Source organism: Aphidius gifuensis, linkage group LG6, assembly GCF_014905175.1.
Source record: "Aphidius gifuensis isolate YNYX2018 linkage group LG6, ASM1490517v1, whole genome shotgun sequence".
Lineage (NCBI taxonomy): Eukaryota > Metazoa > Arthropoda > Insecta > Hymenoptera > Braconidae > Aphidius > Aphidius gifuensis.
In genome coordinates this window covers 309,694-330,632 of record NC_057793.1, presented here as the reverse complement: position 1 = coordinate 330,632, position 20,939 = coordinate 309,694, and the positions used below count along the sequence as shown (strand labels likewise).

Genomic DNA, 20,939 nt, shown 5'->3' with positions numbered 1-20,939 from the left:
TTTTTATGTGTGAAGAAATAAATTTGAAAGAAAATTTTTTTAAATATTTTTTACATTTTTTTAAAAAATTCAAATATTAAGCTAGCACAACTTTCTCAATAATCATCGGATCTCGATGCAATTGGGCTTAAAATTTTGTGCGAATTATGTGTTTTTTATGTGTGAAGAAATAAATTTGAAAGAAAATTTTTTTAAATATTTTTTATATTTTTTTTAAAAATTGACATATTAAGCTAGCACAACTTTTTCAATATACATCGGATCGTAATGCAATTTGGCTCAAAATTTTGTGCGAATTATGTGTTTTTTATCTGTGAAGAAATAAATTTGAAAGAAAATTTTTTTAAATATTTTTTATATTTTTTTTAAAAATTGACATATTAAGCTAGCACAACTTTTTCAATATACATCGGATCGTAATGCAATTTGGCTCAAAATTTTGTATGAATTATAGTTTTATGTGTGAAGAAATAATTCAAAAACAAAATTTTTTAAATATTTTTTATATTTTTTAAAATTGGTATATTAAGGTAGCAAAACTTTTTTCAGTAAACATTCAATCTTGATGTTATTATGACTAAAAATTACGTGTGAAATCCATGAATTTATGTAAACAAAATAAATTAAAAAAATTTTTCGTCAATTTATTCATTCTTTTTTTTTTTTATGATAATACTTGTTAATAAAAAAAAAATAAATATAATAATATTATTATTTAAATATTTGCCAATTGCTATCAATTCATTATTATTCAGCTGTTATTGTCTTGTCTTTAAAATAATTATTAAAAAAAAATAAAAAAAACAGGTTCTAGCCAGTACAATTGTTTTATTTATATTTAAGTTGATAATTATTTAATTATTTAAGTTGATAATATTTTTTATCATCAGGAATTTGAGTATTATTACTTTTTTTATTTGTAAAATGAATAAATAAAATTTGAAAGTAAAAAAATAAAAAAACTTTTTTAAAGTTTATACTATAAAAGTATGCTTTTATTTGAAAATAATTTTATGAATTTTAAATATATACTTATAATAATTTTAAAAAAATAAATAAAATAAATTTTAAACTTTTTTATTTTATCAGTTGTTTAAATTATCACAGAATCTTATTATTGTGTATTATATTTCAATTTTTTGTACCCCCGCCCTCTATTCATTGTAATGTGCCTTGGACAAAAAAATCATCTGGAAAATCATCAGTAGCTACCAGTGAAACCTTATTATCCTATTAACCTAAAATTTGCATCGTGAAATATTTACAGTAAAATACACATGTGCTTCATTCAGCAGTCAACACCAGTCAACACTCGTGTCAAGAACATCAGTAGCAGTCAAGTCCAGTCGAGTCCAGTTGTATATATATATAGTGCATTAAAAAAAAGATAAAATATATGTATATACATGTAAAATCAAAATGAGTATTGTTTCAAGTCCAACTGAGTGTCGTGAAAAGTTGATTTCATTTTCCCAGGACGAAGTAAGTTTTAAATTATTTACCTATGTATATTAGAATAGAATAGAATTTCATTAAATAACCCAGCTGACAAAGTCATATATTAATTATTTTTTTTCATTGTGATATATTGTAATAATTATTGATGAGGCTGACAATTGCTATAATTATAAATTAATTTTTTGCTTACAGTTAAACTCATCAGACAAAGTATCAGCACAATATGATATGCGAATGATTCAGCTGCGTCCATTATTTAAGGGTCTACCACAATTAGAAAAAAGTAAGAAAATTAACACTATTTAGGCGATAAAAAAAAAAAAAAAATTTGTATTAATATTTAATTAATTTTTCAGTATGCAAAAATCGATCTAACGGGTTCGTCGATTCAGACTGTAAAGAATATATTTTTGAAGTTGAAGATGACGGTGAAAATGGAGATGAAGAAATCAAGTTAGAAATCAATGATTTACATGAAAAAGTAATTGATCTAAAATACATAATTAATTTCTGTGGATATAATTTAACACAGCTAAATGTAGAAGATTATCCTTTTTCTGAAATAATGCCATTGATAAATAATAATTGTCCAAATATTGAGACACTTTTATTGGCTTTCAAAAAAGTTCACAATCGAGATTTTGAAAATGTTTTTTGTAATATGTCCCATCTTAATACGCTGAGTATTGAATGGCGAAACAATTATAATTCTCTACCAGAGACTTTAATCAAGTCATTGGAACAAGTTGGTGGAACCTTGGAATATTTTTATCTTGAATGTTATTTAAAAAGAAATATCGTCGACTTATCAGATTCACTGGCTTCGGTAATTTTAAGCTTTTAATTATTATTAATTTTTATTAACACAATAAAAAAATTTTATTTAGTTATTAATAAATAAATTGATTATTTTTCAGGTTTTTCTTAAATTTGTTGTTTTAAAAAGATTTCATATAAATGGATTTCAACTAAATCAACCATTAATCGAGTCATTAGGCCGAATGCAGAATTTGGTTAATCTATCATTCTCTAGTTGTTGGGATAATGAGTATCAAATGCAAATGTCTGGGAATAATATCGCTAATATTGATATGTATCCAATTACAAATTTGAAAAACCTCGTGAGCCTAGTTATGGATTTTGATTTTGGTGTTACAGATGAATTTTTGATAAATCTCAGTAATAATGCTAAAAATTTAAACTATTTATCTGCACCAGTAACAACTAAAACACGTATAACAGATGCTGGCAAGAATGCACTTAATAATTTAGAAAGATTAAAGGTGGTCAGGTTTTGTCATCCATATCAGTCACATTGCTATTATTAATGATTAAAAAAAATAACTTTATCACTAATCTAATATAAAATTGCATTGAAATATTAATTAATAATTTTTAATATTGATATTGTCATTATAATGATTAATAAAAAAAGAATAAATATAATAGTATTATTTTATTTAAATATTTACTACCTGCAATCAATTTATTTTTATTTACTTTTTATTTTTTTGTCTTGAAAATAATTTTTTTTTAAAATATAATATCTATTTTTATTATTTGGTACCTAATAATTAATATTTTAGTTAGCAATGCTTAGACTTTTACAGACTTTCACACTGTGAGAATTTAAATAATTAAAAAAAAAAAAAAATTTATTGGAAAAAGGGAAAGTAGGTATGTAAAAATAATTACAATTATTTAAAGCAATTATTAATTTTTATTTATCAATGATAAAAATGAATTATTAAAGCAAAAATATTTACAGTAAGATTATAGTATAAAAAATATTATTAAAATTATTGAAAAATATTCAAAATATTCATAATTATATTTTTCATAATTATTATATTCACCAACAAAAACTAATCTAATATTTAAAAATACAAATGAAATAATAATTACATTGCAGTTACATTATTAAAATGAGAAAAAAAAATATACATATCTTTTTAACTTGTTGATGAATCATTATCTGAAAGATAATTTGGTATTGTATTAATTTTACTTGGATCTTCAACTGGATTACCACCATCAGGTGCTTGTCTAGACACATTAGATACTGATGTTGTTAATGAAGAATTTAATGAACTGTTATCATCAATTTCACTGTCTGTTTGTAATATTGTATTATCAAATGTTATTGTATTTGTTGATTCAATACTCTCACTGTTACCAATCATTCCATCATTGTTATTATCAATAACAGTTACATTATTATTATTCACAAAAATATTTGTATTTGACAAACCAGTTGGTGTCACACGTAAGCTACCACTTTGTACTGACAAGCTTGGATTTGGTTCAAGAATTTCATGTGAATTTGTCTCTGAATATTTTGCATCAACTGTATTGCCATAATTATCAACAGGAGAATTATCATTTGGCAATGTATCAAGCGTTAAATCACCAGCATCACATTGTGAATAATAAACATGATTATTTGGATTTATCAATAGTGCTGATGATGCATCATCTTGAACAATTATTTGATCTCTTTTTTGTGTTTTTGCTGGTATTTCATCGTCAACAATATTATTTATTATTTCAGTATCTTGTTTATTATTGTCATCAGTTTGTGTTGGAATTGTTCTAACATTTGCCTCACGATTACACTTGATCATGTCATTTGGATAATTATTATTTTGTTGACGTAAACTACTCAGCAGATCCATTATGTTACGTTTCATTGGTGGATTTGTCATTGGCAATGATTGTGATGATGTCAATTGAGTAGATAATTGTTCAAGTAAATGACTTATATGCATTTTTGTACCACGAATTGGATTATTTATTTCAAATTGATTTGTCATTTTTATATTTTCATCATGATTATTATTACCATTTGTATTTTCATTTAATTTTGATGAATTTACAATGCCATTTGAGTGATTTTCTTTTGGCAACTGATCTTGTTTGTAATAATTATAATTTCCATTTGTTATTAAATTTGATCGAGTGGTTGATTGGATGTTTGTTGTTGTGGTTGTTGTTGATGTTGTTGACGAGTAACCAGTGTCTGTTGGATTAACATCATTATGAAAAATTGGAGAATTATCACTTGGAGTATTTTGATTTGTCAGTACAGCGGAATCTTGTTGTGTATTTTGTCTCAACCAAGATGGATTGTTCAAAACAGCATCATCAATTTCTGGATGATCACAATCTTGATCAAGAATTTCAAATTCATTTTCATCAATATTAAAAATATCATCGTCATCATTATCCTCAAATGCATTACTTGTTACATCTTCCAATCGTGATTGAAGACGTTTTTTAATTTCATCCAATTCACTTAATTTTTGACTGAAAAAAAAAAAAAAAAATTTATTATTATTTTATATTTATTAATGAATTAATTAGTAAAATAATATAATTAAAAATTATTACTTTAAAGATAGTGATAAAAATGACATTGAAGCTTCACCAAGTCCAAGGCCAATATTTAAAACTGGCTCTGAATTTTCTTTCGTTGATTTTTCATAATTTTTATCAGTAAAATTATAATTAACTGATGATAAATTTGATTGACAAGCTGGAATTGAATTTATTTCATTTTTTTTCAATGTTGAAATATTGTCAAGTGGTCTTACACTGATCTAAAAATAAAAAAAAAAAAACATTTATAAAAATTAATTTAAAAATATATATTTTCTACTAAATATAAATTAAAAATAAATACCTTAATTTGTCCATTGCATTTTCCATTAAAATCAATAATATGAAACCATCCAGAAACCATTAAAAATCCAGAAGTCAATACTGACAAATCAATTGTTGCAAAGCCAATGACAATGTCTTTATCAATATCAATTTTATCATCAACCAAACGACAAACTTTTAGTACGAGTTTTTTTTCATCACTTATTAATAAATCATTTGATAATTTAACATGAGATTGCCAATTGTATTTTGGATTACAATCAAATAAGCATATATTTGTAAATAAATTTTGTGTTTCAATGATTTTCATGTCATCAGAACAACTCTTGATATCTTTGAATGCAACATAAGTGCAAGGATCAACAGACTTTCCCATTAATTCAACTTGTGGTAAATGCAAAGCACAATCAATTTCAACAACAGCTCTGAATAATCCATTTTCAACTATTTCAAAATCATTAATTCCTTGATTACCATCATTTTCATCTATAACTGATAACTCATTATTTTTTATTTCATCAATTGGTCCATTAACTTGTGACATAATTGTGCTAACATCATTTGAATTTGGTTGATTGGAAGGTTCAATAAATTCAGCTCCAACTCCAACACTTCGATGTAGCTCAATATTAAAATTATCAATATGATTGTCATTATTTTCTTCAACACAATTTAATTGTTGACAATGATCATCAATATTTTTATCAGCAGAATAATTGAATGACGTTTGTACTTGTTGATTTGTACTCATTGTTTTTGGTACAGTAAGTGCTTGTGCTAATTTATTAACAATTGCATTGAGTAACACACTATTTTTATCACCTGTATTATTATCATCATTTTGTTTTGTCATTTGATTTTTATTTTTATCAATAGCTGGACTTAATTCAGTCTGACAATGTTTATTTATTTTACTGTTTGATTCTTGACGATCTGATATTCTTCTACCACCACCACTAACTGATGAATCACGAAGACCTCTGATCATTTCTAAAAATGCAATTTGTTCAGCAGTTCCAAGTGCAACAATTGCTGATACTTTTCCGCATGATTTACCAGTTACTGGATGATTTATTGGCACCCATCCATCAACACTTATTACTGGATATTTTGATACAAGTAAATGTGACAAAACAAGTGGATCTTTAAATGCCAAATATAACTGATGAAGTGATAATTTAATAATACCAATAAAATGATCTTCACCAGTTGGATTTTTAGAATAAACCTCAGTTATAATACAATTGTCTTTTGTTCTTTCAAGAAGTTCTTGACCGTAAATTAATGGAACAAGTTGATGAAAATTATAAAATGGATTTGTTGTGTCATTACATACTTGGCTTGATGAACGATCCTCTCGCCAAAATGCACGACAAACAAGATATGTACTTGTTGATGGTATATCAACACCTTCACCAATGTAAATTAATCCATGAAGTAATATTTTTTCTTCTAAATTTTTTTTAATACCAACTTTAATAATTGGTTTATCTTTTTTGCTTGATTTTGTATTTTTATCAGTTGTTGTTGTTGTTGCTGTTGCTGTTGATGGTACTGATGATGTTGTTGTTGTTGGTGTTGTTGAGCAAGTATTATGTTGTGATTTATTATTTGTATTATTATTACCAGTTAATGTTTTAAATTTATAATTTGATTTATCAAGTACTGGTGTATTATTTGAGCTTGAATTTGAACTTGAATTATCAAAAACTGGTATATTTTCTTTAGCTGATGTAACAGCTTCAACAAAATTTTTGCCAAAATGTATTTTATCACAGCCAAGTTCAACAGTTACTTTGAGTTCACCAACTTTAATACCTTTTTTTATAATAGCAAGACGTTGAGTTGAACTTAGTGATGATGAATTTGATGCATCACCAATGTAAATTGAGCCAATACCAAGCTCTGTTGGTGTACGTTGATTTAAATGACGATTATAAATACTAAATTTAAGTGGCATATCCATGTGTAAATAATTTTTTTGCAAATCATAAACAGCTTCGTGATTAAAATAAATAGTTTGGTCAATTTGTTTTTTTGATGTCATTTTAACTAACTTTTTATCACTCGTTGATGTTTTGTTGGTTTTCTTTTTACCAAATGAGCCATTGTATTGAACGAAATAGGTGACTGATACTGGTACTTGATCACCACGTGATAAACATGATGATTTAACACGACGATAACCAGCTGATGTCAGGGTAAATGATTCAACTGCTATTCTCAAACTATCAACATAATCAATTGGATTTAATATTTTTTTATTTAAACGCTGATCGTTATTATTTTCTTGATTATAATTATCTGTTGTTTGTCGATGTTGTTTTTCATTTGTATAATTTTTATTCGTTTTATTATTACCAACTGTTTCAGCAGCCAATTCAATTAAACTTTGTGTTGGTGAATATGAACGAAGTGTTTTTAATGCTTTTTGTTCATTTGTTTTAGTCATTTTTTCACCCGTAAAATATTTATAAAGAACAGCTTCATTTTCAGCTGGTATTGATGTTTCAAAACTTGAATTTATTTTCATTATATCAAGATGATTAACATCATCGTCATCGTCATCATAATAACTATTTGTTTCTTGTTTTAAAACACCACGTAATTTTTTAGCTCTTGCAACAACCTGGGCAACAAGTTTATCAGTTATATCAGCATCAAATTTTGATCTTGATGAATTTACATTGTATCTTTTTTCTTTTAATATTGATCTGTAAATATTATCATCATTATTTTGTAAATTATTTAAACTCAAAGATACTGCAGTGTTGTAATCATTTCTGCTTGATTTTAATTTTGAATTGTAAAAATTTAATTGTCTTGATATATCTGGTTCACTACTGACAGCTAGATCTTTAATCTCAGCTTTTAATTTGTGTTCTTTTGTTTTTTTATCTTTGTGAAGAATATCCAGAGTAAGTTCGACATGAACATCACCAATTTTTTCAGTATTTTCATCAAAAATAGGTAAATATTGTGAAAAAGTTTTATTTAAAAAAATATCTAGAAGACCAGTTATTTGAGCTGTACCAAGAACTTGTTGATGCTCTTCTGTCAAAACAACAAGTTCAATAGCCTCACTGTTGTTCAAATATTCCTTGAACAAGTCAATGTTTGTTTTGATAGAATATGTTGTCAAGATATTTGTTTGTTTTGGATAGTGATGGTAATTGTTTATATCAAGTGGTTTGAATTTAGCACTGTCAGTTTCACCCCACCAATTTGCCATGACAATTACATTGTTTTGTGTTATATTTTTATTCAATATTATTTCATCAATCATTAAATCAACATAACCATGAACTCTACCCTCGACAAGAGGTGGTAATGATCTCATTAAACACAATTTTTCACTCATTATAATATTTTTTTTGTTTACAAATCACAATTAATTATAAACAAACATTGTATTGCATTGTATATATTTTTATGAAATAAATTTGGGGTTATAGCAACAATTTGACATATGAAATCCTGATCAATCCTGATAGGCTTATGACTTTTAGTTCTTCAATTTTACGACAAAAGCGCCATAAAAAATATATAAAATTAAATATTAAATTCCACCAGGAGAATCAGATTTGATCAGATCAGATCAGATTGAATCAGATTGCTTTTGATGTTTAAAAAATTGTATCAAATGATTAATTATAAAATAGAAAATTCAAATAATATAATTGTAATTTTAATTTTATTAATAACTTCAAGTAAAAATATAATATCAACACAGTTTCAAACTAGCTTGTCTGTTGACCCAAGTTGGCTAATTTAGTCATCAATGGAAAAAGAGGATGAAATGATGTTATATTTTTTTGTCTAATAATTGATTCATAACGTTGCAATGGACCACTGCTTAATGCCAAACGATCTTTTTCACTTGGATGATTGTCCATCCATTGTGACAATCTGCTGATAGACCATCCAGCACTCTGTTTAATTGAAAAAAAAATATAAATTTTAATTTAGTTTAATATTTATGAGGGATAATAAAAAATAAATATAATACCTGATGAGGTGACTGTAGTTCTGGTGGTGCACCAGAAAATAAATTAAGTAAAACAAGAGAAGCTGGTACACCACCTTCACCTTTCATTTCTACAACTTTTTCAACCATTTTTTCTGGTCCAAGTGGTAACAGGGCCTTCAATGCTCTCAGTGTACGATACTGCTGTTGTTCCAGTGTTCCCAATTGTCCACCTCGACACAGCGGAGCCAGAGCAATTTCCATTTGTCCAAAATCAGCAATGAGCTTAGCTCTGCCATATGCTGAGAGTGGTCTCACAAGACAAGCATGTCGTACAAATAATTCAATGCATCTTGATGCAACAACATGACAACATTCAGCAACAACAACTTGATTTTTATATGATGATAAAAATGTTGTAACTGAACGAAGAATAAATGCTTGAAGTTCTCTCATATAAAGTGAATAAGGAATTTCACGACCAAGTGGACTACTTGGTTCTCTAAATTCACTGTCATCATGCATTGTTAAAATAATACTTTCAATAGCATCACTTATTGATGACATTATTGGTGATAATATATTTTTAGTTAATTTATTTATTTCTTCAAGAGATGTTGCAATAACAGAGGCACCTTCTGATGGCAAACTTCCAGCTAAATTTGATATAACACGAGTTGTTTGTGTTGCAAGATAAAAAAGAAGATTAGCAAGTAATGCATTTGTTTGTTGTCCTGGTGTTTGAGTGTCAATCACTTGACTTGCTTCACCACCTGTTATTAAACCTTGTTCACATTTTAAACAAAATAAACGTATTGCTTTGCCGACATTTCTTGCAACAATTGTTGATAAACTTTCATCAACAAGTGAAACACTCAATTCACTTGTTATTGTACGAATTAAAATATCAATTTCATCTTGACTTGGTGCTGAATCTGCAGAAAACATTGTATGAACTGGATCTAGTAGTCGAGATATTGATCGAGATAAATATGCATTTTCAAATGGTTGAAGTATATCACGTCTGTTGACAAATTAAATCATGTAAATCAATTGAAGCATACATTTTAATTAATTTTAAAAATCATGATAAATATTATTTACCCAATTGTATAAGTTCCAATAGCTTGAAGACGTTCCTTAAGACGTTTTTTCAGGTCCAAAAAAATTCTTAAAAATTTTGGATATTCACCTTCTAAAGCTTGCTTGACAAGTGAAGATGCCTGTGAACGTTCAACAAATATTTTTGACAATTTTCCAGTAACATCATTCCAAAATTTATGTGAAAAACCATCAAATTCTTTGGTATGATGTTCAAGTAGTATTCTTTCAAGTAATTCAATTTGAACACATTGAGTGTAAACAGTTTCTTGAAATAAACGATCAAGATTTTCCCATAATTTTGTACGAACATTTCCAGATGTACCTGGTGATGGCAGAGCAGCTCTACCAGGACCACCACGTTTTGTAGTATCTTGATTAACTGGTAATGATACCTCCAATGATTCTTTGGCTGCTTTTTCAACTTCACCAAGTGCAAGCTCAGTAATTTTATCAACAGCTATTTTTAAAATTTCTAAATTTTCAAATACTTGAATTGCCATGCTAACTTTGGTACTGTCTGATTGCTGAAGACCCAATGACAATGCATCTGTTGCTATTTTTTTAACTGTTAATTTTAATGATTTAACAGACTGTTGATCATCAGCAATAATATCCAATCCACTTAGATCACTGTCAGCCATTAGCTCTTCAAGTTCACGAATACTTTTTGCAGCTGCAATTATGTCTGAGCTACGATCTGGATTACTTATTTGAGCAACAAGTTTTTGTGAGTGAAGTAAATGCTGAACTCTTCCAACTCTTCGTAAAATATCTGATGTTTCATGAAGACGTCGTAGTATAATTGTTTGAGCTTCTATACGATTAAATGGTTCAACTATTTTACCTCTCAAATGTTCAACTGCCGACAACAAACTCTGAAATTATTAAAAACAATTGCAAAATATACCAGGCAAATTTATTTTCTTATAATTGCTGGTACTAACTTGAACATGTCCCTGCATTATTGCAAGTACTCCTTCAATTTTTTCTACCCATGTTACTTGTGAAAGAAGATCCTCATGATTTGTAATAACTTGATTATACAGCTCAGCATCCAACACTTGCAAAGCTGTCATCAAAAAAATATAAAATAAATTTAATCAACAAAACAAAAATCATCATGTAAAATTGACGAAAAAATTATTTATTAACCTAGTTCTAGCTTTTTTAATTGTTGTGCAACAGTCAACAATTTAGTAGCATCATTTAGCTCAACACCTGGTTCCAAAAACTGCTTGAAAAAATCTAAATACAAAAAAATTCAAATGTAAATATTTATTGTTGACATTTTTTTAATAAACAAACAAGTAAGTTACCATCATTTTCAATTTTTTCAACATCCAAACTATCACCCATTATTATTATTATTTATTTATTAATTTAACTAAATTATCATATTATTTATAAATATTATTTATATTTGACATTTGACATTAACAAATTGACAACATTTGTACACGTGTTTATTATTATTTTTTTTTTTCTAATCAGCTGTTTGACTTCATATCGATGTAATTTCGATACATTTGACATTCGATTTTGTGCAAACTTCACAAAACTCCAACAAAACAATAAATTGTTGTTTATTATTATTTATATATTTATAATATTTGTTTTTATTATTGTTATTATTGATATTAATCAATAAAAAAAATATATCTATTAAATGTCAATTTAAAGTAAATCAAAATGATTAATAGTCTTTTTATAATAAATTCATCTGGGTAAGTTGATAAATCTTTGACAGATAAATATTTGACAGATGTAATTAAATAAACAAATTAATTTATAATTAATAGAGATGTATTTATGGAGAAACATTGGAAAAGTGCAGTGGCCAGATCACTGTGTGATTATTTTTTTGATCAACAAAGAAGAGTACTATCACCAGAAGATACACCACCAGTTATAGCAACACCACATCATTATCTCATAAGTATTTATAGATGTAACATGTTTTTTGTTGCTGTATGCACAACTGAAGGTAATTAATTTATATTAATTTGATCATTCAATCAATTTTATTATTTAATTTTCTTATATTTTAGTTCCCCCATTATTTGTCATTGAATTTCTTCATCGAGTTGTTGATACATTTGAAGATTATTTCAGTGAATGTACAGAGACAATAATCAAGGAAAACTATGTTGTTGTTTATGAATTACTCGATGAAATGTTGGACAATGGTTTTCCACTTGCAACAGAATCAAATATACTCAAGGAGCTCATTAAACCACCAAATATATTGAGAACAATTGCCAACACTGTTACTGGAAAATCCAAGTAAGTCATCATCATCATCATCATCAAACAAATTAATAATAAATAATAAAATAATATATTAACACGTTGAATTTATTCAATTAAATAGTGTCAGTGAGGTATTACCAAGTGGACAATTGTCAAATGTACCATGGAGACGTACTGGTGTTAAATACACGACAAATGAGGCATACTTTGATGTTGTTGAAGAAGTTGATGCTATTATTGATAGAACTGGATCAACAGTATTTGCTGAAATTCAAGGATACATTGATTGTTGTATTAAATTAAGTGGAATGCCTGATTTAACATTGTCATTTATGAATCCACGTTTATTTGATGATGTTAGTTTTCATCCTTGTGTTAGATTTAAAAGATGGGAATCAGAAAGAATATTATCATTTATTCCACCTGATGGAAATTTTCGTCTTCTTTCTTATCATATTGGATCACAAAGTACTGTTGCAATACCATTATATGTTAGACATAATATTAGTCTAAAAGAACCAGGTGGTGGAAGACTTGATATAACTGTTGGACCAAAATTATGGAACAGTGGTACAGTTGCAAGAACTGTTGAAAATGTTACAATTGAAATTCCAATGCCAAAAATTGTTTTAAATTGTACACTTGTACCAAATCAAGGTAAATATTCATTTGATCCAGTTAGTAGAGTATTATTTTGGGATATTGGTCGTATTGATGTATCAAAATTACCAAATTTACGTGGTTCAATAACAATACAAAATGGTGCAACTGTATCTGAATCAAATCCTGCAATAAATGTACATTTTACAATAAATCAACTTGCTGTATCTGGACTCAAGGTTAATGGTCTTGATATGTATGGAGAAAAATATAAACCATTCAAGGGTGTCAAGTACATAACAAAAGCTGGCAAATTTCAAATAAGAATGTAATCATCATCATTTTTATCATCAAATATTATTTCATTTTTTTTTTCTTTTATAAATATATATACATACATATTCCATACGTAATTCAATAAATTGATTAATCAATAAATAAATACAACAAAAAAAATATATCTAGGAAGAACAAAGCATTTTTTTCGCCTCAAGATCTTCCCATGTTGTGTGTGTCGAATAATTGAATAAACGTTCCATATTTGTTGCATATATTGTATGATTGTTGATGAGATTTTTGTGGATTTTCATTGTGTGAAGAAGTTCATCAATACCAACTGGTGGAAGTTGTGGTGGTAGAGTTTGTGATGAACATGCCATTGCAAATGCTGTTGCTTGTTCAATATCATCAATACTTTTTTTTATTGATGGAACTTGACCCTCGGGATCAATTACATCAGTTGGATGACTAAAAAAGCAAATAAAAACAATTGTAATTATAAATATAAATAGGAATATGTATATTTTTTTTTTTTTGTTGATTAAAAAGGTAACGTACTTTGAATGAATACCACCAGGCATATGAATAGTATTTCTTTTCCATGAACTAGGCACTGGTTCGCCAATATTGTAGATAAATGTATCATCTCTAACAAGAAAACCTTTTCTTCTTGTTATCATTGCTGTTATGAGATTTTTTAAAAATACCTGAGTTGCTGCAATAATAATATGAGCTGTATTTTCTTCAGCACCATCCATATTATTTTCCCAAGCAGCTAGCATTAATCTTGCAAGAACAAATGTTCTATCAGGTAGTGTTAATTCTTGGGCACTTGAACGATTTGCACCAATTGGTTCATCACCAACTGGTGATGACATTTGACTCAATACTTCAACATACATATCTGCTGGCTGAAAAAAAACAAAATGATTATATTTAATTGATGACTCTATCAACATATTGTTTTAATTTGTTTTACCTCAAAGTTTGATTTGTCTGTTTTGTATTTTCTTTTTAATCTTAGTCTCTTGTCCTTGTTTGTTTTATCCCTGTCAATATGTGAATGATGAGTATTGTTGGATTTAAGTGGTCTTGAAGGTGCTGCTGTTGCTAATCCTCTAACTTTGTTAAATAAACACAATAAAAATTCATTATGCAAATGAACTTGATCCTCAGTCATGATGTTTCTTGCTTCACAATCAAACTCCTCTTTTGATGTCTAAAATATAAAATTAATCATGAGGTTAGAATCAAAAATACATCTTGATGATTTTGTTAAATTTAAAAAAGCTAAATATATTATACCTTCATTTGAAACCATAATTTCATTTTTTCCAAGTACCTGTTAGTAATAAAAAAAAAAAAACAAAATTAATATTGCCATTGTTGTTAATTAATTAATAACATTATAAAAATTGTTTATAAACATACAATTTACTATTTTCACCAAGTGAAGCAAGAAGAGTTTTCCTGGCAATATTTAAATCCTTTGAAGATGTCATGATTAAATATGTAAATATTATTGTATTTTTAAGGCACCAGTGAGTTTTTTATTTTCAATAGAAATATGTAAACAAATGTCAAACTAAAAAATAACAATATATAACCTTCACCAAGGCCAGGCGATTATCTTGGTCGTGCGCGAGTGTGTGTGTGATGTGTGACACAGATTTTTCTCTTGTTTTTTATTTTTTTTATGGAAAATTTACCAATAGAAGCTTTTGCCGCCAAAATATATTTACCGCGTAGGCGTTTGTCGAAAAACAAGGAGAATAAAAAAATAAAAAGTCGGTCTCCACTTGAACGGTTGGATACGACGGTAAGTCGTTCATTTGGATCTTGGAGTCTTGGACTGTCTTGGACTTGCTTGGACTTGTTCAGAGTGATTGGCTGGTGCCACTTGGTGCATATTTTTGTTTATAATTAATATCCAACTTATATTACGTCTTTTTTATAAAATGACAAGCTAAAATTATCAACAATTTATTAAAAATAATTTCAATTAAATAATTATATTAATTATTTAATATATTTCAAGATGATCTCACTTAGAAGAGGATCAATAGAGGTAAATAATTTTTCATTTTTATTTTATTTCATCATCTCATCTTATTTTATTCAAACAACGTAGTTATTTGTAATTATTATTAAAATTTAAATAAATATTATTTATTTAACACACAGCTATTTAATTAATAATTGTTGATGGTTTTTTTGTTTTTTTTTTTTCAGCGAATTTTAAGGGGAGAACAAGTTGCCAATACAACTGTTCAAGTATTGGTAAGTTGAATGATTTAATATATAATAAATTAAATAAAAAAAAATAATATTAATTGTTTATTTAGGATATTGTAAAGATTCCTTCAACTGACGGTGATAGCTATCATTATCGCCTTGAAATATCTGATGGTGAATTCAAGTATTCATTCGCAGCATTGTCACAAAGCTTAAATCACCTCGTGAAAGATAATATTATTGATCTATTGGCAATTGTTAAATTGGATGAATATTTTATGTTGAGACGTAATATTAACCAAGGAAGACCTGACAATGTCATTATAATATTTAGTCTTAATGTTTTGGTGAAAGGTGACAGAGTACAATATATAATTGGTCAGCCGAAAAAGTATGTTTGTTCATTCATAAGTGCATATGATCAATTAAATTCACTAATACCACCAAAAAAAAATATTGGTGTTGAAAAAGAAGCTTGTTCACCTCCAAAAATTCCAAGAATTGAAGAAAAAAAATTAAATTCAAGCAAAGCTGATAGTTCATCTGCCAAAATAAAACCAGATAATGAAAAAAGTTTAATTTTTATGGCTGGCAAAACTTTGAAACCAATTTGTGATTTGGATGATTCTTCAAGAAACTGGGTAATCAAAGCCAAAGTTGTTAGTAAATTTCCCGTTATGATATGGACTAAAGCTAATGGTTCTAGTGGTCCAATGTTCAGTTTCAACTTATTTGATGAAAGTGGCGCGATTCGAGTCAGAGCTTATAACAATGAGGTAAATCAATTTAATGATGTATTTCAAGAAGGTCAATATTATTTTGTAGCTGATGCACAAGTTATGAAAATAACAGATAGAAAAAACAATACAACAAATCATTTATATGATATGAAATTAATGCCACACACCAAAGTAACTCTCTGTAATGTTGAAGAAGAAGTTGAAGAAGTTTCAACGATAATTAAAAAATATAAATATATGCCTCTTGAAAATATAAATGAATTGGTAGGTGTTAAAATAAATGATTATGTTGATGTTCTTTGTGTTATAAAAAACATTGACAAAGTTCAAGAAGTAACTAAAAAAACAGGAAGTTTATTCAACAAAAGAAACGTAATTTTAATTGACCAATCAAGAGCTGAAATTACTTTAACATTATGGGGTCAACATGCTGTTGAATTCAAAGCAAATAATGGTGATATTATTGAAATTAAAAATTCAAAAGTTGGTGAATATTATTATTCTAGAACATTGTCAGGTAAACGCAATTTAATGACACTTAATCCAGATATTCCAGAAGCTAAAAGGTCAGTTGTGCTTTTTCTCAACAAGATACATTTTATTTATCATTTAATATTATTTATTTATTATTTATTTTTAGTCTACGTAAATGGTATGAAATATATTCATGGTGTTCACTCACAGAAGGAATTAACAAAAGCCTCCAATCAATATATAAAATGCCTGAACCATTTATTTCTAAAGTTGAAATAAAATTTATTGATAAAGAAAATATTATTAATAAAACTTGTCCATCAAAAGATTGTCTTGAAAAAGTAAGCTTAAAAATTATTATTTTAATTTAATTTATTGTTTGATTGTTTTATTTTTTATTAACAGGTTTTTCAAAAGAATGGTAAATACACTTGTTTCATGTGTAAAACTAATTGGGATAATTATGAACCACGACTATCAGCTAAGGTAATTATTTAATCACAAAATAATAATACTAAAATTGAAAATTTAACGTAAATTATTATTACAGTTAACTGTGTGTGATTGGTCATCAGTAATTTATACAGTAGCACCTAATGATGTCGTTGAAAAAATAATTGGATTATCTGCTGTTGAAGTTGATCAACTACAACGTGATGATAAAAATAAAATTATTAAAAAACTTGCTGATGTTTCATATCAACCATATCAATTGAAAATGAGGATAAAATATGAACAAAATGTAAGATTATTTTTCATTAATTGTTAAATACAACTAATACAATTAATTTTGTTATTTATTTTTTAGAGCTATCCTCAGTTGGATGTAACTGTTGTTGATGCCAATCCAGTCAACTACAAGACATACAACACTTATTTGCTTGAGCGAATCAAAAATCATATGCGAAACAAGTAACTTAATTTTTTCATTATTATTAATTATCATTCATTCATTTATTATATTTTTTTGTTTTTTTTTTTTTTTTTTATAAAATCTTGTTTATTTAATTTTTTGGAAAAAAAATGTTAACAATCTATATAATTGGTAAAAAAATTCATAACTATTTTCATATTTTATAATTTGGAATAACAAGAACAATACAAAATTTTTTTTTTTTTTTTATAAATAATTAATCTATAAATTTGATCATTATATGGCAAATAGAAAAAAAAAAAAAAAGAAAAAAAAACTTTGGAATAATTTTTAAGTTTCATGATTTTTGATTATTGTCATTTCACATTATTATAACTTTATTGTCTTAATTAATATTATTTAAATTGAGTTTGCTGCAAATTTTTTCGATCTTACAAGATCCCAACTAATTGATGATGAGTCTTTAATTGTGCAAAGTTCCATTATCACTTGAGAATATTTATTGCCACGTCTAGCACCAAGACATGTACCAGCTGCAATGTTGTAAATTGGTGTACCATTCTGTTGTTGGAATAAATAAATATTAATTTAATTATCATTTATAAAATGGCTTTAATTAACTTACAGTTTCCTTGTGTCTCCATTCTTGATTGTCACCAAGTTCATGACACTTTCCAAGCTTTGGAATTTTACTGCTCCCTTCTAGACACAACATTTGACCAAGGACTAGTTCATTTTTATCTGTCTTATACCACATCTGTTGAATAATTTATTAAATTAATTAATTATCAAAAAAAATAATACAAAACAAATTGAAATAAAAAGAGAAAAAAATACCTGAGATTTAATTCTAAGACATGGAGCTAAAATTAATTTTCCACCTCGAGTTTTAACATCTTTTTCACTCTGTACACAAAGTGCAGTATTACTGAGTCTTATTTGAAATTGATCAGTATAATTACGTTTTCTTGAATGCCATGGTTGCATTTGTTTTTGTTCTATTTTTGCCCATTTTTCTTTTAATCTACCCTCAGTATCATCTGGCAATGTCAACTCTGGATAAACATTATCCAAGTACCATGAAAAATCATGACATTTAAGTTTATTTCTCAATGAAATTCTATCTGATACATCACCATAATCAACATTACTTATTTTTGGCAAATCACGAATGAAATATTTTTTATATTCATCCATCCATACATGAGCAACACGTAGTGAATTTTTAAGTGTCGTATCAACTTGATGATGCTCATTACCATATGGTCTTCGACGACGAAATACATGACCAACTCTTGAACATGGTATCAACTCAATACTACCACCACACATCCATATTCTAAATGATATTTCAATATTTTCACCACCCCATATATCCATACCCGAGTCATACTGTCCCATGTCAAAAAAATAATTACGATCAATTGCAAATAAACCACCAGCCATTGTTGGTGATTTAATTGGTTTTATAAAATCTTCATCATGCTTTAGTGTATTTACTGGCAATGGGTCCCATTTAAAATGTAATCCCCAATTAAATCCACCACGTACAAGTGGACTTGGACTATATTTAAATGTATCACAATTAATTATATCAATAACTGGCATTGTTATAATATTTTTTGACTCATGGATTCTTGATAGCAATGGTTCAATCCACATTTCATTAACTTCAATATGACTATCTAAAAATACCAGTACATTACCAGTTGCTTTTTTAGCACCAAATATTTTAGCTCTTATTAAACCCTCACGTTTATTTGTTTTGTACAGCTTAATTTTACCATTATGATAATTTTTATCAATGTAATCCTTGACATCGTCATGTAACTGTTGACTATCACTGTAGTCATTTATTAAAATAATTTCATGGAGTATACTGTCAGGTGTTCTATTGATAATTGACTCAAGTGATCGTATCAATGTCATGTAGTGCTCATTGTAAAAACATATTATCACACTGGCATTTGGTAGCACTGATGGATATTGTTCATTTGAACAAAGTTTATTACGTGTATCTGGAATTTTTCTTGTTGTTCCTAATTTATCAGACACCAGAGTATTGAATGCATGATTTTTATAGCCTAATTCACGTTTTTTTTGATCATCAATATTACGAACTAGTCCCAATTCATCTAGACCTGTTGATGTATTAAATTAAAATTGTTAATTTGTTATTTTTTTTGGTGCAAGAATAATATAATTTTCATACCATCACCAAGTGGTACATCTGGCTCAACTGGAACTGGTTGTAATTGTTGTAAAAGTTTATCACTATTTTTAAATGTTGATTTGTTTAACCATGAATTAAACTCATATGTTTTTGGTGATTGTGATAGGAACATTGTTGGGCTAACATTATTTGGATTTTGTGATAATTTTGAATATAAATAAATACTGAATGACCATGTTATTGATGCTATTATTATTCCTGATATAAATGATACATATCTTGTTGAACCCATCTGTAATTATTTATAATAATTTTTATTATAAAAAAATTAACACATTTAAATTGGGTCATCTTACAAACTCACAAGTGTTATTATTTAATTTCTTTTTTTTTTGCAAATTTATTTATTAAACTTATCATCATTATCAATAAAAGCTTTAATTATTTTATTTATTTTTTTTTGATACTTACGTTTTATTATTTGATGTTGATACTTGATATTTACATTTTCGATGACAGTTACAATTACATCTGACAGCTGTTGTTGTTGTCACGAGCCATCTTGCTTGTGTGTTTTTTTATTTTTTTCAATTTCTCTTTTTAATTTTTTTGGAGTAAATTGGCTGTATTTACATAATTTTACAAAAACACAATAAAAGTATTCAATTTTCTGATCATTTTTTTAGACATTTACATGAAAATTAATTTTTTTTTTTATGTTTTAATGATTTGTAAAGAGATAATCATGTTGCAAGTTTCATTTTGAGGTAAATGTTTTAGTTGCAAAATCATCTGAGCCCCTGTGGCCTAATGGATAAGGCGCTGGTCTCCTATTTGATACTATTTGTTGAAGGAAGTTAACCAGAGATTTGTGGGTTCGAGTCCCACCAGGGGTACAATGGTTCTTATTTTTTGTTATCTTTAAATCTAATTTTTTTACTCCAAAATAATTTCTTTTACAATTCGAAATATTATTTTCGAAAATATATATATTTTTCTATGTATTATTTCGAAATTAGTAAGTTTTTTTAATTTTGAGAGTCAATAACAGGTTAATGATGCAAAATTTATAGTATTTTTGACGAAAAAAAAATTATTTAAAAATAAAAAAAAATGGTATTT

General features: G+C 27.0%; 6 protein-coding genes and 1 non-coding gene across 7 annotated transcripts; 3 read left to right on the top strand and 4 right to left on the bottom strand.

Annotated features, from left to right (window-relative positions):
- Positions 1 to 3,158: 3,158 nt before the first annotated feature.
- Positions 3,159 to 8,646, bottom strand: LOC122858604 (C2 domain-containing protein 3-like). The gene is made up of 3 exons (XM_044161583.1): positions 5,141 to 8,646; positions 4,849 to 5,057; positions 3,159 to 4,764 (listed from the first exon to the last, which is right to left on the bottom strand). The coding sequence occupies exons 1-3, from the start codon at positions 8,480 to 8,482 to the stop codon at positions 3,411 to 3,413; spliced, it is 4,905 nt and encodes a 1,634-aa protein (XP_044017518.1). The 5' UTR covers positions 8,483 to 8,646; the 3' UTR covers positions 3,159 to 3,410.
- Positions 8,647 to 8,799: 153 nt separating this feature from the next.
- LOC122858599 (conserved oligomeric Golgi complex subunit 5) lies at positions 8,800 to 11,674 on the bottom strand. Its single transcript, XM_044161577.1, has 6 exons — positions 11,509 to 11,674; positions 11,345 to 11,437; positions 11,137 to 11,261; positions 10,193 to 11,067; positions 9,131 to 10,112; positions 8,800 to 9,053 (listed from the first exon to the last, which is right to left on the bottom strand). The coding sequence occupies exons 1-6, from the start codon at positions 11,546 to 11,548 to the stop codon at positions 8,862 to 8,864; spliced, it is 2,307 nt and encodes a 768-aa protein (XP_044017512.1). The 5' UTR covers positions 11,549 to 11,674; the 3' UTR covers positions 8,800 to 8,861.
- A 70-nt stretch (positions 11,675 to 11,744) lies between these two features.
- Positions 11,745 to 13,374, top strand: LOC122858602 (AP-3 complex subunit mu-1). Its single transcript, XM_044161580.1, has 4 exons — positions 11,745 to 11,916; positions 11,992 to 12,176; positions 12,241 to 12,475; positions 12,564 to 13,374. The coding sequence occupies exons 1-4, from the start codon at positions 11,882 to 11,884 to the stop codon at positions 13,372 to 13,374; spliced, it is 1,266 nt and encodes a 421-aa protein (XP_044017515.1). The 5' UTR covers positions 11,745 to 11,881.
- A 114-nt stretch (positions 13,375 to 13,488) lies between these two features.
- LOC122858603 (transcriptional adapter 1-like) lies at positions 13,489 to 14,976 on the bottom strand. Its single transcript, XM_044161582.1, has 5 exons — positions 14,753 to 14,976; positions 14,627 to 14,663; positions 14,301 to 14,540; positions 13,880 to 14,232; positions 13,489 to 13,789 (listed from the first exon to the last, which is right to left on the bottom strand). The coding sequence occupies exons 1-5, from the start codon at positions 14,821 to 14,823 to the stop codon at positions 13,504 to 13,506; spliced, it is 987 nt and encodes a 328-aa protein (XP_044017517.1). The 5' UTR covers positions 14,824 to 14,976; the 3' UTR covers positions 13,489 to 13,503.
- LOC122858601 (replication protein A 70 kDa DNA-binding subunit-like) lies at positions 14,973 to 18,124 on the top strand. The gene is made up of 7 exons (XM_044161579.1): positions 14,973 to 15,389; positions 15,554 to 15,601; positions 15,667 to 16,862; positions 16,937 to 17,111; positions 17,176 to 17,256; positions 17,321 to 17,512; positions 17,579 to 18,124. The coding sequence occupies exons 1-7, from the start codon at positions 15,360 to 15,362 to the stop codon at positions 17,684 to 17,686; spliced, it is 1,830 nt and encodes a 609-aa protein (XP_044017514.1). The 5' UTR covers positions 14,973 to 15,359; the 3' UTR covers positions 17,687 to 18,124.
- LOC122858600 (polypeptide N-acetylgalactosaminyltransferase 35A) lies at positions 17,548 to 20,655 on the bottom strand. Its single transcript, XM_044161578.1, has 5 exons — positions 20,289 to 20,655; positions 19,857 to 20,109; positions 18,482 to 19,785; positions 18,270 to 18,401; positions 17,548 to 18,205 (listed from the first exon to the last, which is right to left on the bottom strand). The coding sequence occupies exons 2-5, from the start codon at positions 20,107 to 20,109 to the stop codon at positions 18,044 to 18,046; spliced, it is 1,851 nt and encodes a 616-aa protein (XP_044017513.1). The 5' UTR covers positions 20,289 to 20,655; the 3' UTR covers positions 17,548 to 18,043.
- On the top strand, positions 20,614 to 20,713 carry Trnar-ccu. Its single transcript has 2 exons — positions 20,614 to 20,650; positions 20,677 to 20,713. It is a non-coding gene; the product is annotated as a tRNA-Arg (tRNA).
- The last annotated feature ends 226 nt before the right edge of the window (positions 20,714 to 20,939 follow it).

What these genes read in the sequence shown, in the direction of transcription:
- LOC122858600 (XM_044161578.1), bottom strand. Translation starts at nt 20,109, where the DNA reads ATGGGTTCAACAAGATATGTATCATTTATATCAGGAATAATAATAGCA. An exon ending in AGATGTACCACTTGGTGATG is followed by an intron (nt 19,786 to 19,856) that starts GTATGAAAATTA and finishes ATACATCAACAG; the next exon opens with GTCTAGATGAATTGGGACTA. An exon ending in GTCTTAGAATTAAATCTCAG is followed by an intron (nt 18,402 to 18,481) that starts GTATTTTTTTCT and finishes ATTATTCAACAG; the next exon opens with ATGTGGTATAAGACAGATAA.
- LOC122858599 (XM_044161577.1), bottom strand. Translation starts at nt 11,548, where the DNA reads ATGGGTGATAGTTTGGATGTTGAAAAAATTGAAAATGATG. An exon ending in ATTAAAAAAGCTAGAACTAG is followed by an intron (nt 11,262 to 11,344) that starts GTTAATAAATAA and finishes TTTTGATGACAG; the next exon opens with CTTTGCAAGTGTTGGATGCT. An exon ending in TAATGCAGGGACATGTTCAA is followed by an intron (nt 11,068 to 11,136) that starts GTTAGTACCAGC and finishes TAATAATTTCAG; the next exon opens with AGTTTGTTGTCGGCAGTTGA.
- LOC122858604 (XM_044161583.1), bottom strand. Translation starts at nt 8,482, where the DNA reads ATGAGTGAAAAATTGTGTTTAATGAGATCATTACCACCTCTTGTCGAG. An exon ending in AATGCAATGGACAAATTAAG is followed by an intron (nt 5,058 to 5,140) that starts GTATTTATTTTT and finishes TTTTATTTTTAG; the next exon opens with ATCAGTGTAAGACCACTTGA. An exon ending in TTTTTATCACTATCTTTAAA is followed by an intron (nt 4,765 to 4,848) that starts GTAATAATTTTT and finishes TTTTTTTTTCAG; the next exon opens with TCAAAAATTAAGTGAATTGG.
- LOC122858602 (XM_044161580.1), top strand. Translation starts at nt 11,882, where the DNA reads ATGATTAATAGTCTTTTTATAATAAATTCATCTGG. An exon ending in TTTATAATAAATTCATCTGG is followed by an intron (nt 11,917 to 11,991) that starts GTAAGTTGATAA and finishes TATAATTAATAG; the next exon opens with AGATGTATTTATGGAGAAAC. An exon ending in TGCTGTATGCACAACTGAAG is followed by an intron (nt 12,177 to 12,240) that starts GTAATTAATTTA and finishes CTTATATTTTAG; the next exon opens with TTCCCCCATTATTTGTCATT.
- LOC122858603 (XM_044161582.1), bottom strand. Translation starts at nt 14,823, where the DNA reads ATGACATCTTCAAAGGATTTAAATATTGCCAGGAAAACTCTTCTTGCT. An exon ending in CTTGGTGAAAATAGTAAATT is followed by an intron (nt 14,664 to 14,752) that starts GTATGTTTATAA and finishes TATTACTAACAG; the next exon opens with GTACTTGGAAAAAATGAAAT. An exon ending in CCTGGTGGTATTCATTCAAA is followed by an intron (nt 13,790 to 13,879) that starts GTACGTTACCTT and finishes TTGCTTTTTTAG; the next exon opens with TCATCCAACTGATGTAATTG.
- LOC122858601 (XM_044161579.1), top strand. Translation starts at nt 15,360, where the DNA reads ATGATCTCACTTAGAAGAGGATCAATAGAG. An exon ending in TTAGAAGAGGATCAATAGAG is followed by an intron (nt 15,390 to 15,553) that starts GTAAATAATTTT and finishes TTTTTTTTTCAG; the next exon opens with CGAATTTTAAGGGGAGAACA. An exon ending in GATATTCCAGAAGCTAAAAG is followed by an intron (nt 16,863 to 16,936) that starts GTCAGTTGTGCT and finishes ATTTATTTTTAG; the next exon opens with TCTACGTAAATGGTATGAAA.